We start from the raw sequence: 21,306 nt of genomic DNA on the forward strand, positions 1-21,306 counted from the left end.
CGGCACCTCTTTCTTCCTTTCTTCCTTTTTTTCTAATAAATGACCTTACGGTAATCATAAGCTTTACATACGCAACAGATTTCGTACGTTCGGCGGAGGTCGGTGGTCCTTCTGGAGGGTGGCTGGCTTTCAACTGCTTTTTAGGATCCGATTTTGCCGTCGCTATATCGTTGTGCTGCTCTATATACTTCTATTGGGTGGAGGCATTGTGAAGGGTAAAGTTGGGATGGGAAGGTCAGTGGCGCTTGTCAAGGGTTCAGGTTGTTGAAAATAAACTTGACACGCTGCCTTGTCTCGAGCCACCACCAACGTACACCAGCTGGGCGCAGTAAGCTTCCGTAAGTGAAAAATGCCGGAATGCTGGTTCTATTTTTCGTCCTTCAGTAATATATTTACTGCCAAAACCCGGAATTCAGCGTTTGGCCCCTTCGATTTACACTAATGAACCAACTAAGATGTCCCTCAGGTTCCTTCGAGCCCCAATCACGAAGGCTGTCGTCTATCTCGAAGCGATCCTGCAGGATCCGAACATGCCAACTGAGTACTTCCAGATGTTCCTGGACCTCGTCGGCGAGACACGCCGGAGCCTCACCGAATTAGATGAGCGCATTCTAGAGAATGTCCACGCGGACGACGAGTTAAGCGCCGAGATGTCCTCCGCGCTTAAATACGACTGGTAGGACAGTTTTGTGGCGACCACCGTTCGTCCTGCCACGCTGCTTTCCTCAGCAGCCGTACTTGCCGCCGCATTGCCAACTGCCGGTGAGCGCTGTCCAGGAGGCACGGCACTGACCATACAACTCGCTGCAAGCGCGAACTCAGCACCTGGGCGACCCTCGAGTTCCGCCAAGCTCTCAAATTGCTGCGCTACCAAAGCCCCCATTAACAGTGTTCCTCGAAAATTTCAGGACTGGGCAAGGTGGCGGTCTCGACAAGCAGCTGCGCACGAATATCAAGAATTTCAGCGAGACATTGACGTAGACCCCTGAAGGAGACTACATCTTGTACGCTTACATCTCGTCGGGGTGCCAAAGCCCTTCTTGGGAAATGTCGATGTCTACAGCTCTCCGATGTCATGCCGCCAACAGACGACCACCAAGAAAAGTAGTGCCGGTCGCCAGGGCCACTCAAAATCTACAAGCCCGAGAACAAAAAATCCAAAGTTAACGTGACTCGACCAGACCAAATCCCCCCAGAAGATTTGACGGCCCAGCGCAAAGTAGTTGTTTTACAGAGAGTTTGGTCACGAACCTCTCTTCTTCGATAAGCTACTTAGCTTATCGACAAAGCTCTATATAAGCCTTGAGGCCCTCCGAGAGCATTGCCGACCGAGATTCTGAGCTTCACGAAGTTAGCTGGAAGTCTTTCGGTAACATATATTAAGGAGCCTAAATTAAATTTTAAAGGAAAGAGGTGTGAAGAGACCTCCGGAGAACAATCGGGCCGAAAGATGAACTAGGCGACAGGTGTACCCACACAAACGCACATTTATTACACCCTATGTGACACACACACTAGAACACAAAACTAACAAAACTAACAAATACTAAACACAAACAGTATAAATACACACGACCAGGGCACACTGCTACCAGCGTATACTACTAGCGTTCTAATATTAGCGGTCAGCGTTCGTGCTCACGGTCGGTTCGATGCGGCTGCGGCGTTGAATGGATCCAGTAGCCGGCATCGAGGCGGCGTTCGACGTGCTTTGGCTGGCGTCGCTGGCGGCGTTCGACGCGCTTGGGCTGGCGTCGCTGGCTGCGTAGCGTAAACTCCCCGTCCAAGCGCCCGTGTAGGGGATGCCGGTGTTGTTGACGTTGAGGGCACCACCCGGATGGGTGGCAACAGCGCTGGAGACACCCCTGGCCGTAGCAGGTGGTAGCGTCCTCCGTTGACTCCCCGCAACGGGCTCAGGCACGGCAGGAGGTCCACGACGCGATGCCGTAGAACGCGAGCTTACCAGAGCAGTAGCCGGCGTCGCTCTCTTCCAGCCGATGCGTCCCTGACCCGCCAGAGCCTCCGCTTCTCTGCTGTTCCCCACGTGCCTCGCTCTCCCTCGCCCTTTTATAGCCTCGGAGTTAGTCCACGTAAGCCTTGTCGTCGTCTTCTTCTCTTCACTACCAATCATCTCTCTCCACCTCACCGAAGGCTTCTCCACCAATCATCTTCCTCCACCTCACCGAATGCTTCTTCTTCCTCTTCTTTATTCTTCGGTTAATCCATGTCGTCTTCTTCACGCCTTTTTCCTTTAAAATTTAATTTAGACTTTTTAATATATGTGACAAGGGCCACCTCTCTCAAGAATTTTTCCATGAAAATCTGCTCACACCATCCTCATCTCCAAGCCATCCAGCGAATCAACTATCTTCTGTGGCGATTCTGGACCCAGCGCACAACACACCGCAGAGGTCCAGCACGCACCAAACGCACACCACTAACACCGCACACCAAATTGCGTTTTCAGAACACTAACACACCTCTGCCGTTGTCCGTCCAGAGTCTTTAATAAACATGTTCATGTCCACAACACACTCTCTTGTATGATCACATAACAGCAACAACAACAAGAACAAGATAAATCACAGAGATAGATTAACACAGCAACAAAAAGATACATCCCACAGATACCTAAGGATGTTCCGTTAGCTCTATCTGTATACAAGTCTAATTTGTAACACATGACCTCCGTTTTCCCTGGCCCATCCGAAAACGTCTCCCCCTTGATTTGGAGTAGAGCTGTGATCGTATGTCTTCATTCACATCGGGCTTCATTAGTACCTCATCCCCTCCTGCAGTTTTCTTCCCACTGCATATGGGCACTTCGTCAGCATCACCTGTATCTTCGGCCACTACCGCACATGCTACCTTAGGGGCGTACCGTACGGGACCACTTTCTTCGTACTTCTTCAACATATTTACATGGAAAACGTCCTTAGTGTCATCTATCAATAATTCTTAACCCATATCCTTTTTTTCCGCGTCACAAGGTACAGACCCTTCCATTGCATCACTAACTGATTATGATCCGTGGGTAGCAGAACAAGAACTCTGTCGCCCTTATTCAGATTTCTGTGAATGGCTCTATTGTCATCATATCCTTTATTTCGTTCGCACGCCCTTTCCAGGTCCTGATATGCAAGCCTGCATGTTTCCTTCAACCGGTCCCGTTGCTCAATAACGTACGTGTATGTTGCCTTGAGATCTAATTCAATCACTTTATTAGCCCACAGCTCCTTGAGTATTGTAAGTGGACATCTAACGGTTCTCCCATACATGTCGAAAGGCGAGAAACCAAGACTCGTTTGCGGTACTTCGCGGAAAGCGAACAAAAGATCTGGGAGATATCTATCCCAATCAGTAGGTCTCTCCTGGCACATTTTCTTGATCATGTTTTTTAGGGTCCCGCTAAACCGCTTCACAAGCCCATTACACATGGGATGATAAGGCGTTGTCAGTAATTGCCTTACTGACAAAAGGCGGTTAACCTCCTTCATTATTTCCGACGTGAAGTTCGAGCCCCGGTCACTCAAAACTTCCCTCGGGAACCCATAACTGGAAAACATTTCCACAAGAAAGACCCTCCGCCACTTGGATACTGTCAATAGTTCTCAGTGGAATAGCGTGAGGATAAAGAGTGGCCACGTCAACGAGAGTAAGCACTTATCTACAGCTCTTGGCGGATACTGGAGAGATTGGCCCCACAATGTCAATCGCCACTCTTAGAAACGGTAGGCCGATGGCTGGCATCTTGCCCAGAGGTACAGGACCAGCTCTTCCCTTCGGAACTGTGCGCTGGCACACATCACATGAGCGAACAAAGCGCTTAAGTTCACTCTGAACACTCGGCCAAAAGAACTCCTCGGTGATCCTAGACACCGTTTTTGGAACACCCTGGTGTCCAGCCATAATGGCGTCATGTCCGAAGCGTAGCACGGTCTCTCGTATATCTCTCGGTAACACCAGCTGTTGGACCCGCCTTCCTGATCTAAATATGCATTTCCTGTGCAGAAGACCATTTACCAATTGATATTCGAAGGACGTGCGACTCTTCTTTCTTTTCGCTTTTTCCCCGACTCTTTCGAGGAAAGTCTTCAGGCTCGGGTCTCCTTTTTGCCTAATTGCAATTTCGCCCGGTGTTACGTTCAGGCACATCGTAACAGGAGTAGAGAGCGGACGCTGCGTTGCTCGGGATGTCGCTTGAGCTCTTGTCTCCACTGCCGACGAGAAACGGACTGCACCCGTCTGAACAGTCGCGGGCCTTTCCACCTTTGGATGTTCTTCAACGTCGAGCATCCTCCACTCGGGAACGGGGTCTTCAACACTTCTTGCACCCGTAATGTTTACCAAGATGAGATCGTAGATGGGTTGGTCTACGCATTTTACCACTACCTTCCCAGTATAATATGGCGTGGACACTAGAATCCTGGCTTCAGGAAGGTACCTTACTGCGCTATCTACAAGAGTGACGGCCGACGCTTCCCCTGTAAGATCCTCGTCCTTCACCAGGCTTCTCCGAACGAAGACTAAGTGGCTCGCTGTCTCTAAGCACCAATATAGGACGGTCCCCTATTTGCCCAACCACCACCGGCATTGCTGCTTTCGACTTGGGTGTTCCACTCACTGCCTCGTTGTGCGAAATCTCTCACGAAAACCCTCTGCCGTAAGCCTGACTCTGGAGGAGTGCCTTTTTGACTTTCTCGTAGTCCATAGAATCAGCAGCAGGCATCCTTCCAAACACATTCAGTGCCTCTCCGACTAAACACATGCTCAATGCCGTGGCCCATTCACTGTGCTCCCAGCCTTGCCCCAAAGGTGTCCGCTCGAATCGTTGCAGATATGCGTCCAGATCATCTATTTTGTCATCGAAAGGAGCCATCAGCTTTCTTGGGCAAACTCTGGCTGGTCTAGGAGATTCTGTACCCGCTAAGGAACGCTGATCATTTTCCGTGATCTCCTAATATCCTCCCGCGACATGCGCCTGTTTCCACAAAATAAACTCCTCCCGTTCTATCCTTTTCTCCTTTTCTTCTGCCTTGCGAGCTCTTCTAGCTTCTCGCTCTTCTTCCTCGCGAGCTCTTTTCTCTTCACGCTCTTCTGCCTCGCGAGCGTATGCGCGTACTTGCGGCCTCTTACTCTCTCTGCCTCTTTCCCTCCTCCTCATAGAGATGCATCGCCACTTCCTTGCTTAACCCTAGCTTTAGCGCCAGTTCTAACGTTCTTGCCAAATCCATACTTTCTGCCGTCGAGAGATCGGAAAGATTCGAGACAAAGCAAAAAGAAAAAATGAAATGAATCCTGGCAGAGGCTCGCCACTTATCTTTGTCACGGATCTCTCCGGAGAACACTCGGACCGAAAGAATGGACTAGGCGACAGGTGTACCCACACAAACGCACATTTAATACACCCTACGTGACACACAGACAAGAACATAAAACTAACAAAACTAACAAACACAAAACACAAACACTATAAATACACACGATCCGGGCACACTGCTACCCGCGTCTACTACTTGCGTTCTTCCATTAGCGGTCGGCGTTCGTGCTCACGGTTGGTTCGATGCGGCTGCGGCGTTGTATGGATCTAGTAGCCGGCATCGAGGCGGCGTTCGACGCGCTTGGGCTGGCCTCGCCAGCGGCGTCGCTGGCTGCGTAGTACAAGCTCCCTGTCCAATTGCCCGTGTAGGTGATGCCGGTGTTGTGGGCGTTGGGGCACCACCCGGGTGGGTGGCAACAGCGCTGGAGACACCTCTGGCCGTAGCAGGTGGTAGCGTCCTCCGTTGACTCCACGGAACGGGCTCAGGCACGGCGGGAAGTCCACGATGCGATGCCGTAGAACGCGAGCTCACCGGAGCAGTAGCCGGCGTCGCCCTCTTCCAGCCGATGCGTCCCTGACCCGCCGGAGCCTCCGCTTCTCTGCTGTTCCCCCATGCCTCTCTCTCCCTCTCCCTTTTATAGCCTCGGTGTTAGTCCACGTAAGCCTTCTCGTTGTCTTCTTCTCTTCTCCACCAATAATCTCTCTCCATCTCACTGAATGCTTCTCCACCAATCGTCTCACTCCACTGCACCGAATGGTTCTTCTTCCTCTTCTTTATTCTTCGGCTAATCCACGTCGTCTTCTTCACACCTCTTTCCCTTAAAATTTAATTTAGGCTCCTTAATATATGTGACACTTTCAAATGTTGCACAGCTGGCATGGTGAGGCAGCCTATCGACAAAGCATATAAGCTTCACGTAAGCCTCTAGCGAATTTACAAATTCATGGAAAAGCAGTATTAAGCTAGCTGGCGCATTTTACTACTTTTTTTCGGACATTTCGATAGAGAGTTGCGTCCTCTCATGCTAGAAAATATGTGTTCACTCATAATGACAACACAGTGCACTGGATTCAGCCCGTCACACGGATGAAGTTTTGTCATTTGTAAGATACTTGAACAACAGCAGTACTTGTGACATTGACGGTTTTGAAGAATTCCTTGTTTTTTATGCAGTTGATATTACTGCGTCAACACTCGTCCATATTGTAGTGTGGAATCAGCATTTTTTCATAGAAAATGCAGTCTGCCAAGTTACCGTTTTTTATAAGAAAACAGATCGCAGTGATCTGGGAAATTTCAGACCGGTATCCATTTTAGCTATCTTTTCAAAGGTTTTTGAAAAAATTTTGCATTTAAGGAGGGCATTTTATTGAAAAACATGACCTGTTAACGCCGCGACAATATTGTTTTTTTAGGCAAAAATTTGTTGCGTTAGCATTGCTCGGTAAGAAAGATTGTGCATTAACGCAGTTTAAAAACAGTGCTGTAGTTGTCAATGTCGCAGACTTTTCCAGAGCCTTTCATTTAGTTTGTTATAACATTTTGCTAGAGAAATTATTGTGGCATACGAGGACAGAATTATCTCTTATTATATGTCACCTTTCGAAGAAACACAAATAGTAAGAATAGATACATTTACTTCTATGGCTAGGATTGTACATCGTGGAGTACACCAGGGAAGTATTTCAGCGCCAATAGTTTTAAATATTAAATATTAAAATTTTAAATATCCTTCTCTTTGCAAAAGAAATTAAAGTACGATGAAATCCTTAGAGGAATCTTCGAGAGTCACTTAAATGAAGACCACTGAAAGCAAAACAAAGGCAGTTATATTCATATTATAAACAAAAACGTAGCATATGAACGGGACGTAGAAAGGCGAAGACAGGACGGTTGCTACACTTACAACTGAAATGAATGAAATTCGGCAGTAAACCACACCCCATTGCAGAGCAACAACACGCATGTGCATAACATAAAACAAGGTAAAAACAAACTGATAATCTTAGGGCCTGTGGAAAAAGATAAAAAAGGAGAAAAGAGAAAGAGCGATAGATAATAAAAGGTGCTAAGGAAACTAAAGTACGTTTTAAAAACTTCAATTCCTTCTCCATCAGATACACAGATGGGGTACTAATGCACGTGCGTTCACTACATTTCGATATTTCCTGGGCTTCCAAGAGTTCCCTAGCCAATTGGGTTTTACCACGCCCTACAATCTTAGTGCTATTAAGCAGGGGAAAACAACCATTGCACTTCTTGCAATGCCCTGGTACGTGTTCTCCAGTTTGTTGGCGAAGTGAAGAGGCATGTTCACCCAGCCTCACGTTTAGACACCTGCCCGTCTGCCCAACGTACACAGACCCATATCGGAGAGGGAACTGATAAACAATATCTGTTGCGCATGATACGTACGGTTTTCTATGTATTGTGCTACAGTCTGGTTCTCTTTGCCTCTCTCGATCTGCTAAAGCACAAAGCATTGCCAGCTTGAGGAGCGTAGAAAACATGACGTCAACCCCAAATTTCGCTGCCACTCTCTTCAAGTTGTGGGAGAGCCTGTGTACATATGGCATAACTTCAAACTTCTTATTCTTTTGGTCACCTGGTGTGATAGGACGTAATCGAAGCTCTTGTTTTTCTTTTAGCAGTTTATTTCTGAGAGCATCTGCAACTGCCACAAGAACATCGACAGGGAAGCCTGCTTCCTTAAGTCTCTCGACCTGAATGTCAAAACTTCTTCCTACTCTGTGAGGGCATGACTTTCAGTTTTGACATTCAGGTCGAGAGACTTAAGGAAGCAGGCTTCTCTGCCGATGTTCTTGTGGCAGTTGCAGATGCTCTCAGAAAGAAACTGCTAAAAGAAAAACAAGAGCTTCTATTACGTCGTATCACACCAGGTGACCAAAAGAAAAGGAAGTTTGAAGTTATGCCATATTACACAGGCTCTCCCACAACTTGAAGAGAGTGGCAGCGAAATTTGGGGTTGACGTCGTGTTTTCTACGCCCCTCAAGCTGGCAATGCTTTGTGCTTTAGCAGATCGAGAGAGGCAAAGAGAACCAGACTGTAGCACAATACATAGAAAACCGTACGTATCATGCGCAACAGATATTGTTTATCACATCCATCTCCGATGTGGGTCTGTGTACGTTGGGCAGACGGGCAGGTGTCTAAACGTGAGGCTGGGTGAACATGCCTCTTCACTTCGCCAACAAACTGGAGAACATGTACCAGTGCATTGCAAGAAGTGCAATGGTTGTTTTCCCCTGCTTAATAGTACTAAGATTATAGGGCGTGGTAAAACCCAATTGGCTAGGGAAATCTTGGAAGCCCAGGAAATTTCGAAATGTAGTGAAGGCACGTGCATTAGTACCCCATCTGCGTATCTGATGGAGAAGGAATTGAAGTTTTTAAAATGCACTTTAGTTCTCTTAGCACCTTTTATTATCTATCGCTCTTTCTCTTTTCTCCTTTTTTATCTTTTTCCACACGTTCTAAGATTATCAGTTTGTTTTTACCTTGTTTTATGTTATGCGCATACGTGTTGTTGCTCTGCGATGGGGTTTGGTTTACTGTCGCATTTCATTCATTTCAGTTGTAAGTGTAGCAACCGTCCTGTCTTCGCCCTTCTACGTCCCGTCCATATGCTACGTTTTTGTTTATAGTATGTCTGACCAACTGGCCCCTCAGTATACTCTGTTAAGTTGTATTCATGCAAACAAAAAGAATTTATCTCTGCGTCGAGATATAGCAATATACTCACGATGTATTCAATAGTCGGAAATTTCGAATCTCTTGGTGTTGTCTCTGTCGTTAACCTGTCTTGCGATAATCACGTCAAATATGTTCTGAGCAAAGTAAGTCAAACAAGTAGTGTTTAAGATACATCCTTTTCACAGACGTCAGACTCTTTTGTATGATTCCCTTTTGCTTCACATTTAAACTTATTATAAGGCATTAACACTTATTATACGGCAGCACAACATCCAATAATCTAGAAAATATTCACCTTTTACAGAATAAATATCTCCGGCACACATATAACACTTCCTACAAAGCATCGAAATAACTTTCTTTAATAATGTTCGTGTATTTTCTGACCACAAACTCTACAATTATCGCTTGAGTCACGTGTCTAAACTAGAAGTCTATAGAAATAATAGCAATCTGCGTAATCTCGCCCGACTGCAGAGCAAAGCTCCAAATTATATCACAAGACAATTTGAGGAGTGGTTAGTACCGACGCCATGGTCTTTGTACGGGAAACAGCTCTTTAAGTGCAAAATACGAACACTTTTAAGTGATTATATTTCAATCCGCTTTAATTTTTTCATATCACCATACAGGGAACTCCGGCTTCTGTATGGGTTTTCAATGTAATATTCTCTGGCTGTGTAAAATGTGTTTTTTACATCTGTTTCACTGGTGCTCGAAGGAATATGGCAGTGAGGAACATATATGAGTGATGTATATATAAACTGCTGTACACAGAGTTTCAAATTAAGCAATGGAAATTTTAGAAAAACTTGGAAAGATACATCGGTGCGGTGTCTCAGTTTGAGTTTGATCTTACGCGAAAGTGGACATTATTTATTTTGTCGAGCACAGTTAGAAGAATAATAATTAAATAAACATTTTAAACTCCTGATTAACATTAACTTTATGAAATTTTTAATTTTTAGTCTTAGGGCCCAATGTTTATATTGCGAAACTGAAGGCCGTCAAAATCGAAGGGGAGCAGATCTGAAACTCCAGAATCGGCAGCCGCTGCGGTGGCTGAGTGGTTATGGCACTCGGCTGCCGGCACGAAAGACGCGGGTTCGATCCCGGCCGCGGCAGTCGAATTTCGCTGGAGGCGAAATCTAGAGGCCCGTTAGCTGTTCGATGTCAGTGCACGCAAAAGAACCCCACGTGGTCGAAATTTCCGGAGTCCTTCACTAAGGCGTCTCTCATAGCCTGAGCCGCTTTGGGACGTTAAAACCCCATAAACCAAAACAGATCCGGCATCATGCGTCGAGATATCGAACGTGAAAAAAAAAAAGAACGCTTTCGACATCTCTTGAAGTTATTTCTCAGGTGGCATATTGACAAAGTGGGTGGCCTTTGAATCAAATGCTGACGCAGTTTAGCTCCTTTAGGATGTTGATGATTTTGACGTGATTCCTGTGACGATGCCACGTGCAGCGACGTCACTTTATCAGCATGTAACGCGGGAAAGCTATTTTCTACGCTACATATCTCATAGCGAAATGCTGATTGAGAAATTTAATAAACTGGCCCCGTTTTGTGTCTCGAAAGCCTTCAATTTCTTAATATAATATTTTGTCCTAAGACCAAAAAATAAAAAGTTGATTATATTTTTAGTTAATTTTTTCGTATCACTCTAATATTTGTCATGTCATGTAATCAACCTGCACAGACCACACACGCGTATCTTTAGCTGCTTTTCAAAGAAAGTTCTGTACTCAATAATTTCAAACAGCCTGTATGTATTAAATATGAGTAAATGCATGTATGCATATGTGATTCGCCCTCTCTGCCGAAATAAGGGATTGTAAACCCTGAAGCTGGCCAAGGAAACCTTTATTCTACAGCCCTCATCACCCATCTCTAATTCATTTTTCATACAAGATGACAAATAAAGCAATTAAGCTCCGTCATCGACAGACATCTCATGAATGTGGAAAACTGGCGGCTTTTCTGACTTTTTGAAACCCCTTGCGCACTAGACCAATCACTTGCAAGTGCCGCTGAACAAGTCGATAGAGAGCACTACTTAGATTCCTATCAACGTTTCCCGGTACACCACGCCTGAGACCTCGACTGTAAATCAAAGCGAAAAGGCGATCGCGCTAGCAGCACGGGAATGAAGTGCTACCCAGACGATTCCAGCATAGACTCTGTCAACCACGGCCTTCAAATCCTTGAAACGCAACGCGTGTTGTCTCAGCCTAGATCAGAATTCACTGCACTTCCTCACTCCGTCGTCCCGCCAGAGAGTACACTCATCTGCGGCCCGAAGAAGCCTGTACAACAGGTGGAGAATTTGCTGATTTTTCGGACACCTAGCAACTGCCCGATGGCAAAACAAGGACTGCAAACAGTTTTACCGCAAACGAATATTCTTCAAGTTTCAGGTTTTTACCTTAAGCTCTTGTGTTGTGCGTCGAAAAGACTCTTCCTCGGACTCTGATTTCATAACCACGAAGACAGGAGGCCACAGCTCACTGCTTCTTGCCACAGCTTATATGTCTTCAGTGTCACGTCCTGCACCGGCTCCAGACAAAAATTACTGTGGGACTATAAAAAGAACGATAAATAAAGCGTCCCTGCCCGTGCCATTATTTAGCAAGACTATCGCGCACCTTCCCTCTGGAAAGCCTACCAGAGCGCCTGGGCCGAGAGCAGCCAGCTTTAGGCAATTCTGCCCTGCGCCAAAGAGGTGGTCGCGCACCTGCTGCGATAGTGGAGACAGGGACGGACTACCAAAATGTCATGAAGCGCCACAATCCCCATGAGGACGACAATCAGCACACAAGCTTCAGACGGCTCGCAGCTGGTGGCGCGAAGAGGTTTGGTGTGTTTTACGGCTTCCGGAGGATACTCGGTGAGGAAGAAATAAAAAGCTGCTCCGAGGCTTCGGCCATACGGAATCATGCCCCAACGAAGCCACGACCTTCCAGTCGTGCGTGCGCTCATCGGCGATTGGCTCTAGTGGGCACGCGACCAGGGCTGGCGCGAGAACAAGCACGCCAGCAACACCCTCAAGGCAGCTAAAGTTCTGCGCCAGTGGTCAGCAAGAATTTTGCGGGCATGGCAAAATTGCCCTGTCATTGGCACCACCATCACTTAGGCGCGGCAGGACGTGAAACACAAAGCGCCGCGTTTGCTCGAGGTAGCGTCAATACGCACGGGCTGGACCAACTATGTGCAGTGTTTATGCTTTTTACATTACGGCACCCGTTGTCTACGGCAAGACATTTTATAACCCGTTTGAAATTCAGCCAGTACTAAATATCTGGTCTGACCATCCCTCATTGAAATATAAATTTTCTTTTGCTCAACTTAGTTATCAGGAAGCCTTGGCTTTTTCGTGTCAACGCGCATTGCATATTTACACAGACGGGTCATTCACTCATCACAGTGCTGGTGCTGCTTTTGTTGTTCTTAGCTCTACACAAAATATTTTATACGTTCATCGCATATCCTTAGAGCCACCTTCAAGTGTCTATGCCGCCGAACTTGTAGTATTCCATTCTGCTCTTGCGTTTGCTAGTAATAACCCTCCTTCAATGCCCGCTCATTTCTACACTGATTCTCTATCTCTGCTTTCTGCCCTGTCTTCAGTTACTCCATTTAACCCGACAATTATTTCCATTAAGAAAGATCTCTATCGTTTGTCTTCACTTGCCTCATTTCTTTTATTTCATATCCGGGGTCACTCCGGAACTTTCCTAAATGAGTTAGCCGACCAGGCTGCTGGTAGTGCTGGGCAATATGGCCATTTACACACTTCTACCCTTTCACGCCGTTGCGTGCGTTCCCGTTTACACCATTCTTCACTTCTTTTATGGCACACTATTACAAGAAAATAATGGCGGCACTGAATTATTTAACTGGATCCCCGATACGCTAAATATTCCTTCCATCCGTCTACCTAGAAGTCCTCTTATTACTTTACTCACTGGACATGGTCGATTCCCTTTCTACTTTAAAAAGATTGGCTTATCTCCTTCTTCAATTTGCTCATGCGGTGTTTTTTGCGAAGGTGTCAGTCATTACTTCCGGAATTGCTCGCTTAGTGCTCCTTTAGTTTCCCGTTTAAAGACTCTCTGCTCATCTGACATTAAACTGTCTACTTACCCTATCTTTTGAATAACCTGCTGCTTGTGCTGTTCAAATTCAAATGGTTATTCTCATAAGCAGCACAATTCCTGCACATTCCCGATGAGTACTTTCGTCACTATCATTTTTCCGGCATAAGCTCTGTACAGTGAAGTGCTCTGTGTTCCTTTGCTGGACAATGATGTCTCTCTGTGGTCTGACACTGTGTTTGAACCAACTGTGCCTGTGACTTTATCTGTGCTGACATTTTCTGTGACTTAATCTGTGCTTCTCACTGTCTGTGGTGTCTGGACCAACTGTGCTTGTGACTTCATCTGTGCTGACATTCTCTGTGACGTTATCTGTGCTTTTGTCTGTTCTGCGCCTTTTGGGGGTTTTATGTTTTTGTTTGTTGTTTCTCTTTTCCTGCTTTTTCCCTTAAATTAGGTTTTTTTAGCGTTTAGCTCTTTTTCTTTTTTTATTAGCTTTAAGACCGGTATAGCGATGCTGGTCCGGGCTCCCTCTCTTTTTCATTTGTTTTTTTTTGTATTTTTCCGGAGAGGACCAATAAAAGGATAAAAGGGCTTTGAGCCAGTTGGCTTCCCGCAGCGGCAAAGGCCGGACGGCCGCTTCGGTCTCTCTCCTGATTTTCAATATGTCCAGTGCCCAAACCCAGGCATCACTCGCCAACCTTCTCACAGGGCCAGTTCCTTGTCCTACACACAGATAACGCCGGCATCTTCCACAAGTGCCACTCTTCCAGTGCAGTGAAGAAACAACTCCCTGAAACTGCCGCGGTAGTGTTCACGTTGCCGCCCTCGTTTTTTTTTCGCTAGTTTTTTTTTATCCCTCCGTTCAATTCACGAGTTAGCTTCCATCGCTATGCGAGAACCTTGGTGCCAGAGCTGTGCTAACTTTGATAATGTCAACATGAGGGTGGACACTGAAGTAGCGTAGTAAAATATATTTATTCGTCTCCTCGGGCTTTCTGCGCGCTGCATGAGTGACCGCCTTCCTCACATTTTTATAAGTCTGAATTCTAGCGCACGTTAACCTTGTCTCAAAGCGTATGGCAGCGCATATCGTCATTGGGTGCTGATCCATAGCCAGATTCTTCGGTCTTATTTTTTGCAGTCCACACCGTCTGCCTCATTCATTCGATGCTGGATGCTCTTTCTTTCGTCCTTTTCGTTCTTCGCATGCTTGCTGGTGAAGGTTCTTGTTCTTTACCGTTACTGTGAGCCATCCGTTTCTTTGCACAAAATAAACATGAAAAGACACCTGCACAGCTGCACGCAGTTTTCCATATGTTGTTCCCAGCCATTCCTTGCGCAAGAGATTATTCTACGTTTTTCTTGCTTCATCCCTTGTTTAGGCTGTATCTCTATCAATACTCTCGCTTTGCTTCCGCGCAATTCAACTCGATGCTGAGTACCATGCGGTGATAGGAGCGGAAACAATCATGGATGTACCACAGGCATTTAGAAAAGCATGAAGCTATAGATGCGTGCTCCATTAACTTCACAATTCCACAGCTGCTCTCTTGTTATGCGCAGCTGTAGTACAGGCATTTATAAAAATTATACACACTGCAAATGTGGGGTGGATAACAATTAAACCGAATTACGTATATCTAGCAAGTAGTGTTGAACACATCGGCAAACGCAGTAGTATCGCTTTGAAGAGCCTATTGGGGGCTCGGAATACGTGTGGGCGAATTTCTCGTCTCAGCAAGGGACTCCAAGAATATATAAAGAATGTGTGTTCAGAAAGCGTACTATATGAACTGCACAAATTTGATCAAAAAAAACTCCAAAAATTTATACGTACTGGAGGGCGCTCGCTGCGATACTTTTTCACCCGACCGCGTATACAGCTTGTTCGGTCGAAAAGTCATCGGCGTCGTATTGGTAGTAGTTGTAGTGGCCGGCGCCGCGCATCGGAAACATTCGGGGGTGCGTAAGAACACAGGGCACGCACCACGGACTTTGGCGTGCGAGAAGGAAACGCTTCCACTCCGCCACGACGTTTGAACATGAATAAAGGCGCGTTTAATGAATGCACGGGTTCCTTTTAAACGTATCTTCGAGATGTGCACTGAGACGTACATGTGTATTTATGATCATATGAATTACAGATGTCGGAATTGAGCGAGTACAATGCGTTTCCGGTAAATTTTCTCTGTGCTTGGCGCGCAGTTGTAGCGCCATCGTGTGGTACCCACTGAATACCCCTTTCGCTATGCAAGGCGCTGGCCCGGACGATGGCGCGCGCGTAGCGACCTTTCTTCGTCGGAGTAGGGTCATTCATTTCTGAACAGGTATGATGGAACCGCATCCGTCTACGAGTGCTAGTGTGGAGCAGAATCTGTGTTGTTTTCAGAGGGCTCCTAGAGATTCCGAACGATTTGTCCAGCGGGCAAAGCCATGGCGTTCCGTGGACTCCCTGGCAGCGCCACGACACGCTGTCGCATTCCACTCTTAAAGGCGAAGCTTAAGCGTGCAACATTTCTTTTTTTCTTTGCTCTTGCTCGGCCAATCACTCTTTTCTGCTGGTATATTTCAAAAATATTTCACTGGACCTTTTCACACGGGGCGGTAATATCAAAGCGACGACTAGGGAATAGAATCAGTGAGCGCTCAGACGGTGTTGTTTGTTCATTGGCGTCATGCATTCAACCTCGATCTGCTCAATTCTATAGGGTGGCGGACTGCCTAAAATGATTTTAAAAAATGCCCATAACAAGTTATGAGACAACGCGCAAGCTAACCATGCTTTCGAAATTCTATTAACTCATACAGATATCAGTTACGGTGGGCTACACGCTTTTCAGCAATTAAAGAGACTAAAATATTAGTTAAAAGATAACTATTCGGTATCAGTTAACTATACTGATGGCACATCTTAGCTGTGTTCTGGTGTAATACACTGCTGACCATGCTATGCCGAGAAAAGCGCTCTTCTAACTCAAGAATGCTATCTTTAAAAGAGTGAGTGAAGTGTTAGTTTAAACAACCTGTATGTTTAAAAAAAATGCAAACGAGCGGAAAAATACGACGCGGGCGCAGTGAGCGCTCGTTCCGTTCCCTCACTTCGTCCGTGTCGTATTTGTGCCCTCCTATGTCTCTCCTAAGTAGTCTTCTTGGATCTTCCAGCAAGGGCGACTGCCGAATTTAATAATAAAATTGGACTATCGCCGTGTTGTGTAAAAGGCCCACATGCGCTCAAGCCAAACGAACTATCAGCACAGCCGCACGCACCCCGCTGCAGCGCCGGCTGTCCCGAGTGCGGTTCTCACCTCCACCGCCCACCGTGCGTCTGTTGGCCGGTGGCAGACTCGCCCTGGTCACCGGGCTGGATGCGCCGCTCAGCCTGTCCAGCGCCGTGTTCGCCAGGGACGGACGATTCTACGCCATGCGCCACTTCCTGGTCGCCATTCCCTCCGGAATACGCGCTCCGTGTACGTGCCCTGCAGGACGCGTCGCTGTTCATGCTCCTGCCTGCTTGACTGCAATCCAGCCTGGCTTAGACAACGCCTAGGCGGTCCGCTAGAAGTCATTTGGGGCTGGCGATTATTCTGGCTGGATTCCTATAGGCCTTCCTTTATTGCTCGTAAAGCAGCAAGTTCTGTATGCTGAGCGGTGAAAACGAAATTGCCATCAGTTATATGTTCGCTCTGGCGGAAGAACACCATAATCGGTTGACGAGCACATCACCCGGAATTAAGATCTGAAATAGCTAATCACTCTCGCGCATGCTTTTGTGTCGGCTGTGTGCTCGGTCCCCGTTGCGTCAAGGAAATAAAGAAGAAACCGAGCTGACAGCGATTCATCTATATTAAAGAGTGCTTCAGGCTCCTAAATGTCATCCTAATAATCTTAAGAGCATGCGCACAGTACGGAACGACAACAAACTGTAGCTTAGTCAAAAACAAAATTCACAGAGGCACTTAATAGCATTGTGTGTTGGCACATTAGAAGCTGTTCGTGCCCTTACATTGAATTTTGTGTCACTCTTTCATGGGGGTGTTTGGGGACTCCTACACGTCTCTCTCAACACAACCAGACACCTCTTCGCACTATCAGGTGGTAGTTCGTTGTTTCTAAAAAGTTGTCCAGAGGTGGCGACACGGAAGCATTAGCGACAAGAAATATGTAGTCCCTTCCGACATGATGACGTCACTTCCCGCCAGCCAATGGGCGAAATATTTGCACGACATAATTTTTCACGATAATATTCACGATGTTAATGTTGTTGCATTAACATTACCAACGCTGTGTTCAATTCGATGATTAAGAAGTCTAGAGCAAAAACTCGAATTTATGAAAGCTTCGACTAGGACACCTTTAAATGTTTTGCTCTCAACATTACATCCACTCGATCAGGGGTTCAAGAAGGCGCCTATGCGGCCGTGTCGACTGAAACCACGTAAGGGCTTTTTCTTCTGGCTATATTAGTAAATTTCAGCTGATTTCAATTTTATCCCCCGCTGCATGGTTCAGTGGCTTTTGCGTTCGGTTGCCGATCCCTGCGGTCGAGTGTTCGATCCTGGTCTTGTTCGCCGTATTTTCATAACCTAAAACTTCACAAATGACACTTTACATTGATCTGGATTCTATGACCACGACAAATATTTCAATTTTTTTTCTCCATAGAACCCAACGTGATCGCAGATTGGCTAAAGCAGCTCTAGCCCTTGCCGCTCTCAGCTACGAAGCGCAGTGACGTCTCATGATTTGCGTTCGTACCGTCCGTGGTTAAAGAGCATGATTGTCAGCGCAGTTTGGTAAACCGGATTTTTGAAAGTAAATCTACCCGCAATGCATGGAAAAACAAGATTGTTTCCTTGAAAGATCTTCGTTACCTTAAAAAAACTCGTAAAGCCACTTGTTTTTCTAGCACCAAAATGAATCACGTTTCTAGGGCAATGCCCCAGAAATGATTCAATTCGCCGCCGCATCCAGTCCGGCTGCGTGACACGAACCACTCAGCGCCAATTTACAGCACAAACGAGGCTCAGTTTCTTTGCCGAGACTGAAAAAGCGGCGGCAAAGTTCGTCTGGCTGTCAAACGTGTCCTCATGCTTTGTCATTCGTGGGCATCGGGGCCGCCGAAGAGGGGTGACCCGGGCTCGAGACGCGTTTATTCACGTTAGCGGCATCGAGGACGCGCTATTGTCACGACCTGCGTAACGCCATGCTTTAACGCCCTACGTCAGCGGGAGAAGTGACCGGTCACATAGGACCAAACGGAACAGGAATGCGTCGCTGCGGAATACGGCCCCAGGAATCCATCCGTTCTGAGTGCACAGGCACAGTTCATCTCCTACAAACTAATACGACGTCGAGTTGTTCATGCATTAGTCCGTTCACAGAATGCGGAATATAACGTTTTGATCACGATCTAGAAGCTCATCTCGCTCATGGAACGCCTAAAATCTGAGCAACTTCCCTACGCCGTGTGTATTACGTTTACTAGCATTACATGACTGTCCTATTGAATATTTTTTACTGTGTCCAAAGATTTGGTTTTCTATTTCATTGTTCTTTACTTTTGTTCATGGCAGCCACTAGCAGCACTTAACTTGATTTTTTAATTCAGTGTTGACGGCCTCCAAGTCGACATGCATTCTAGTTCCATATCTTTCTCCATATCGACACAACAGTGGGTGTCATATTAGATTGGAAGTACGCAGGCTACATGCACACGGAGCGTAGTTCACTCATTTTCGATAAAACCTATTCATTCGCCACAATCGCTGGCGAGGTGTTGCGATAATGCGCTTCCGTTTACGAAAACCACGGTTTCAGCCCACAGTTATGCTGCGAACTGTGGTAAACTTCCGGCGACAGCTGTCTACTTGAAGGAGACCGTTGTCTTCTTGTTCAACACTGCTGCAGCTGACAAGACTTTGATATCAGATACGGCCCAGTCAACGACAGACGGTGACACGGTCATCCATCTCTCGGTCAAGGTCGACTCGCTGGCCGTTCCCGGCGTCGGGGCCGGTGAGCCTGCTGACGATTACACCGTCGTGCAGACTAATGTCAGCGTCATGAACAGCCAAGCTGTACGGGAAGACAGCGCCGAAGCGAGCAGAGGCGCCTATGAAGCGCCCGTGGCCGAACTGCAGAACAGCCGGGAGAATCCTAAGGCCGACGCTAGACCAGAAGCGCAGCCCGCGGTCTTCGCGAATAACGCCTGTTTCCGCCTGATCCGCAGTGAACACGGCGCTGCGAGCGTTGTGCCTTGTGAATCGTCAACATGGACGACGGCCAGGCCAACGTCCGAAACTCGCCGCCGGGAACCGCACGTAAGTTTCCAAGACCAACAACTGGATCTGCTGACGTGGGTTTATGCAGGGACCGGCGCTAAACTCATAGAACCCCGGAAAAACAAAAAGACAAATCACCCGATACAGACCTTGAATCGGCGCCTGAAAAAGAGCGCAAAAAGATGGGGTCTTTACGCGAGATCGATAAGGACCAATACCCGAAAACGAGAAAGCTATGCGCCAACGTCAACCGCCCTCACTGCCCTTCTCGCATCGTTGAACCACGGCCGCTAGATGGAAGCGGGTTTCATCAACCGGCCGTGGTTGAGCAGTGTCTAGGGTGTCCAATTATTAAGTTTGCCTCCAGGAAGCAAAGGCACGGAGGCTGCCGCAAAGATGAACCCATGAATATGCTTTTACTTTCCAGCGGGTCCAGACCGAGGGCTTCTCGTGCACACGGGGTCGCGTACTCATATTTGGAGGCATGTTCAGCTTCCAAAGATGTGGCTCAGGTGCTCCAACCACTTAAGACATTAGATACCTTTGGAGCATGAAATTACCAGGGATGTCTTCCTTCAGCTCGTCTACACCAAGACATGCGTATGGCATTCTGATGTAACTGTGGAATTGATATCCGTGATTGGGAGACGTTATACATCTCAAGCCCTACTCTAGACATGTGGTGCTCAGGTGAAACGCTGGAGTGCTTCGGTAAATAAACTTTCAATGCCCCGGCAATGAAAACGTCCAATAAATTTATGAACTTCTAGGAACCCATCACAAATGTTCCCTTTATTGCGAACGTGTTAAAAATTGAGGAGGTTAATAGAGAACAATTATTAGAGCATAATGAAAATTTGCTAATTTGTTTGATTTCTGAGGGCCACACGTTCAATCCAAGGTCTCTGCAGGAAATTAAGAGCAAAATTCAAAACTCTCTCATGATTTGCCCACTCGCCATTATTTCGCAGATAAATTCGGCTCTTTTGCAGTTAGGGTCACCTTCTCCATGAAATTACCCTTCAGCGCGCCTCTTGCACCTCTTAGAGCTGAAAACTTCGCATTGCTTCCAAAGCTGTGCATGAAAAGGCCGCTTCCAAGCATATTTGCAATGCATGTGGTAGTGCGAGCAGAAATGAAAGTTTTTAATGTTTATGCTACCACTGCCACATGTGATAAACCGGCCTTTGCAAAATGACATGTAATTTCTTAGTTCTACTGAGTACCTACCACAAGAACACTACTGTGAAACTCCGTGCCGAATACGCCCTATTGTATCCACAGTCGCGCTGGCGTCACCACCGGCACCGGGGTGGCGGCGTAGACGTCGACCCGTCTCCCTTAGGCCGTGAGAGGTTTGGCCACCGTTCACGGAGCGGCAGCCAACGAAGGCCAGCTTCGCCCAGCGAGGAAGAGCGGCTCCGTGGCGACGTGGACGGCCTGCAGCCGTGCCGTGCTGACGAGGAGTGCAGCCGCCACGCATCGTGCGTAGTGCCGCTAGGGTCGGCCAAGGGTCGCTGCGCCTGCGACCGCGGCTACCTGGGGAACGGACTCTTTTGCTGGGAGGGATTCTACTTGCGCTAGTGCCCCTCTCTCCCGGTCTGTCAGTGAGGACACTTGCAGCGACAGGGGAACAACCACTTTAACGTTGAACAACTTGGTGCTTTGAATTATATATTGGGAAAGCTCATCCTCGCAGACCGAAAAAAAACGTAATATACGAGGCACTGCGTCCTTATTTGACTGCCTTCACGTGTAAAATGACGTGGTCAGCTTTTTCGGAACTGTGGCAGATGATAAAGTGTATATAGTGCGCGCGGGTGGAAATATATTTCGTCGTTTTTATTTATTTATTTATTTCAAATTACTGCAGGCAGCAGTGCCGC

The 21,306-nt window shown here is 47.0% G+C and overlaps 1 protein-coding gene across 1 annotated transcript in view; it reads left to right on the top strand.

The window, feature by feature from the left end:
* The window catches only part of LOC144134621 (uncharacterized), a 58,943-nt gene extending 37,938 nt beyond the window's left edge, over positions 1-21,005 (top strand). The window contains exons 6-8 of the mRNA XM_077667497.1: positions 16,417-16,606; positions 19,047-19,459; positions 20,705-21,005. Coding sequence (XP_077523623.1) covers positions 16,417-16,606; positions 19,047-19,459; positions 20,705-21,004 — 903 coding nt within the window. The 3' untranslated portion in view covers position 21,005. The remainder of the gene's footprint in view (positions 1-16,416; positions 16,607-19,046; positions 19,460-20,704) is intronic.
* Positions 21,006-21,306: the final 301 nt, after the last annotated feature.

The sequence above is a fragment of the Amblyomma americanum genome, chromosome 5, assembly GCF_052857255.1.
Source record: "Amblyomma americanum isolate KBUSLIRL-KWMA chromosome 5, ASM5285725v1, whole genome shotgun sequence".
Classification (NCBI taxonomy): domain Eukaryota; kingdom Metazoa; phylum Arthropoda; class Arachnida; order Ixodida; family Ixodidae; genus Amblyomma; species Amblyomma americanum.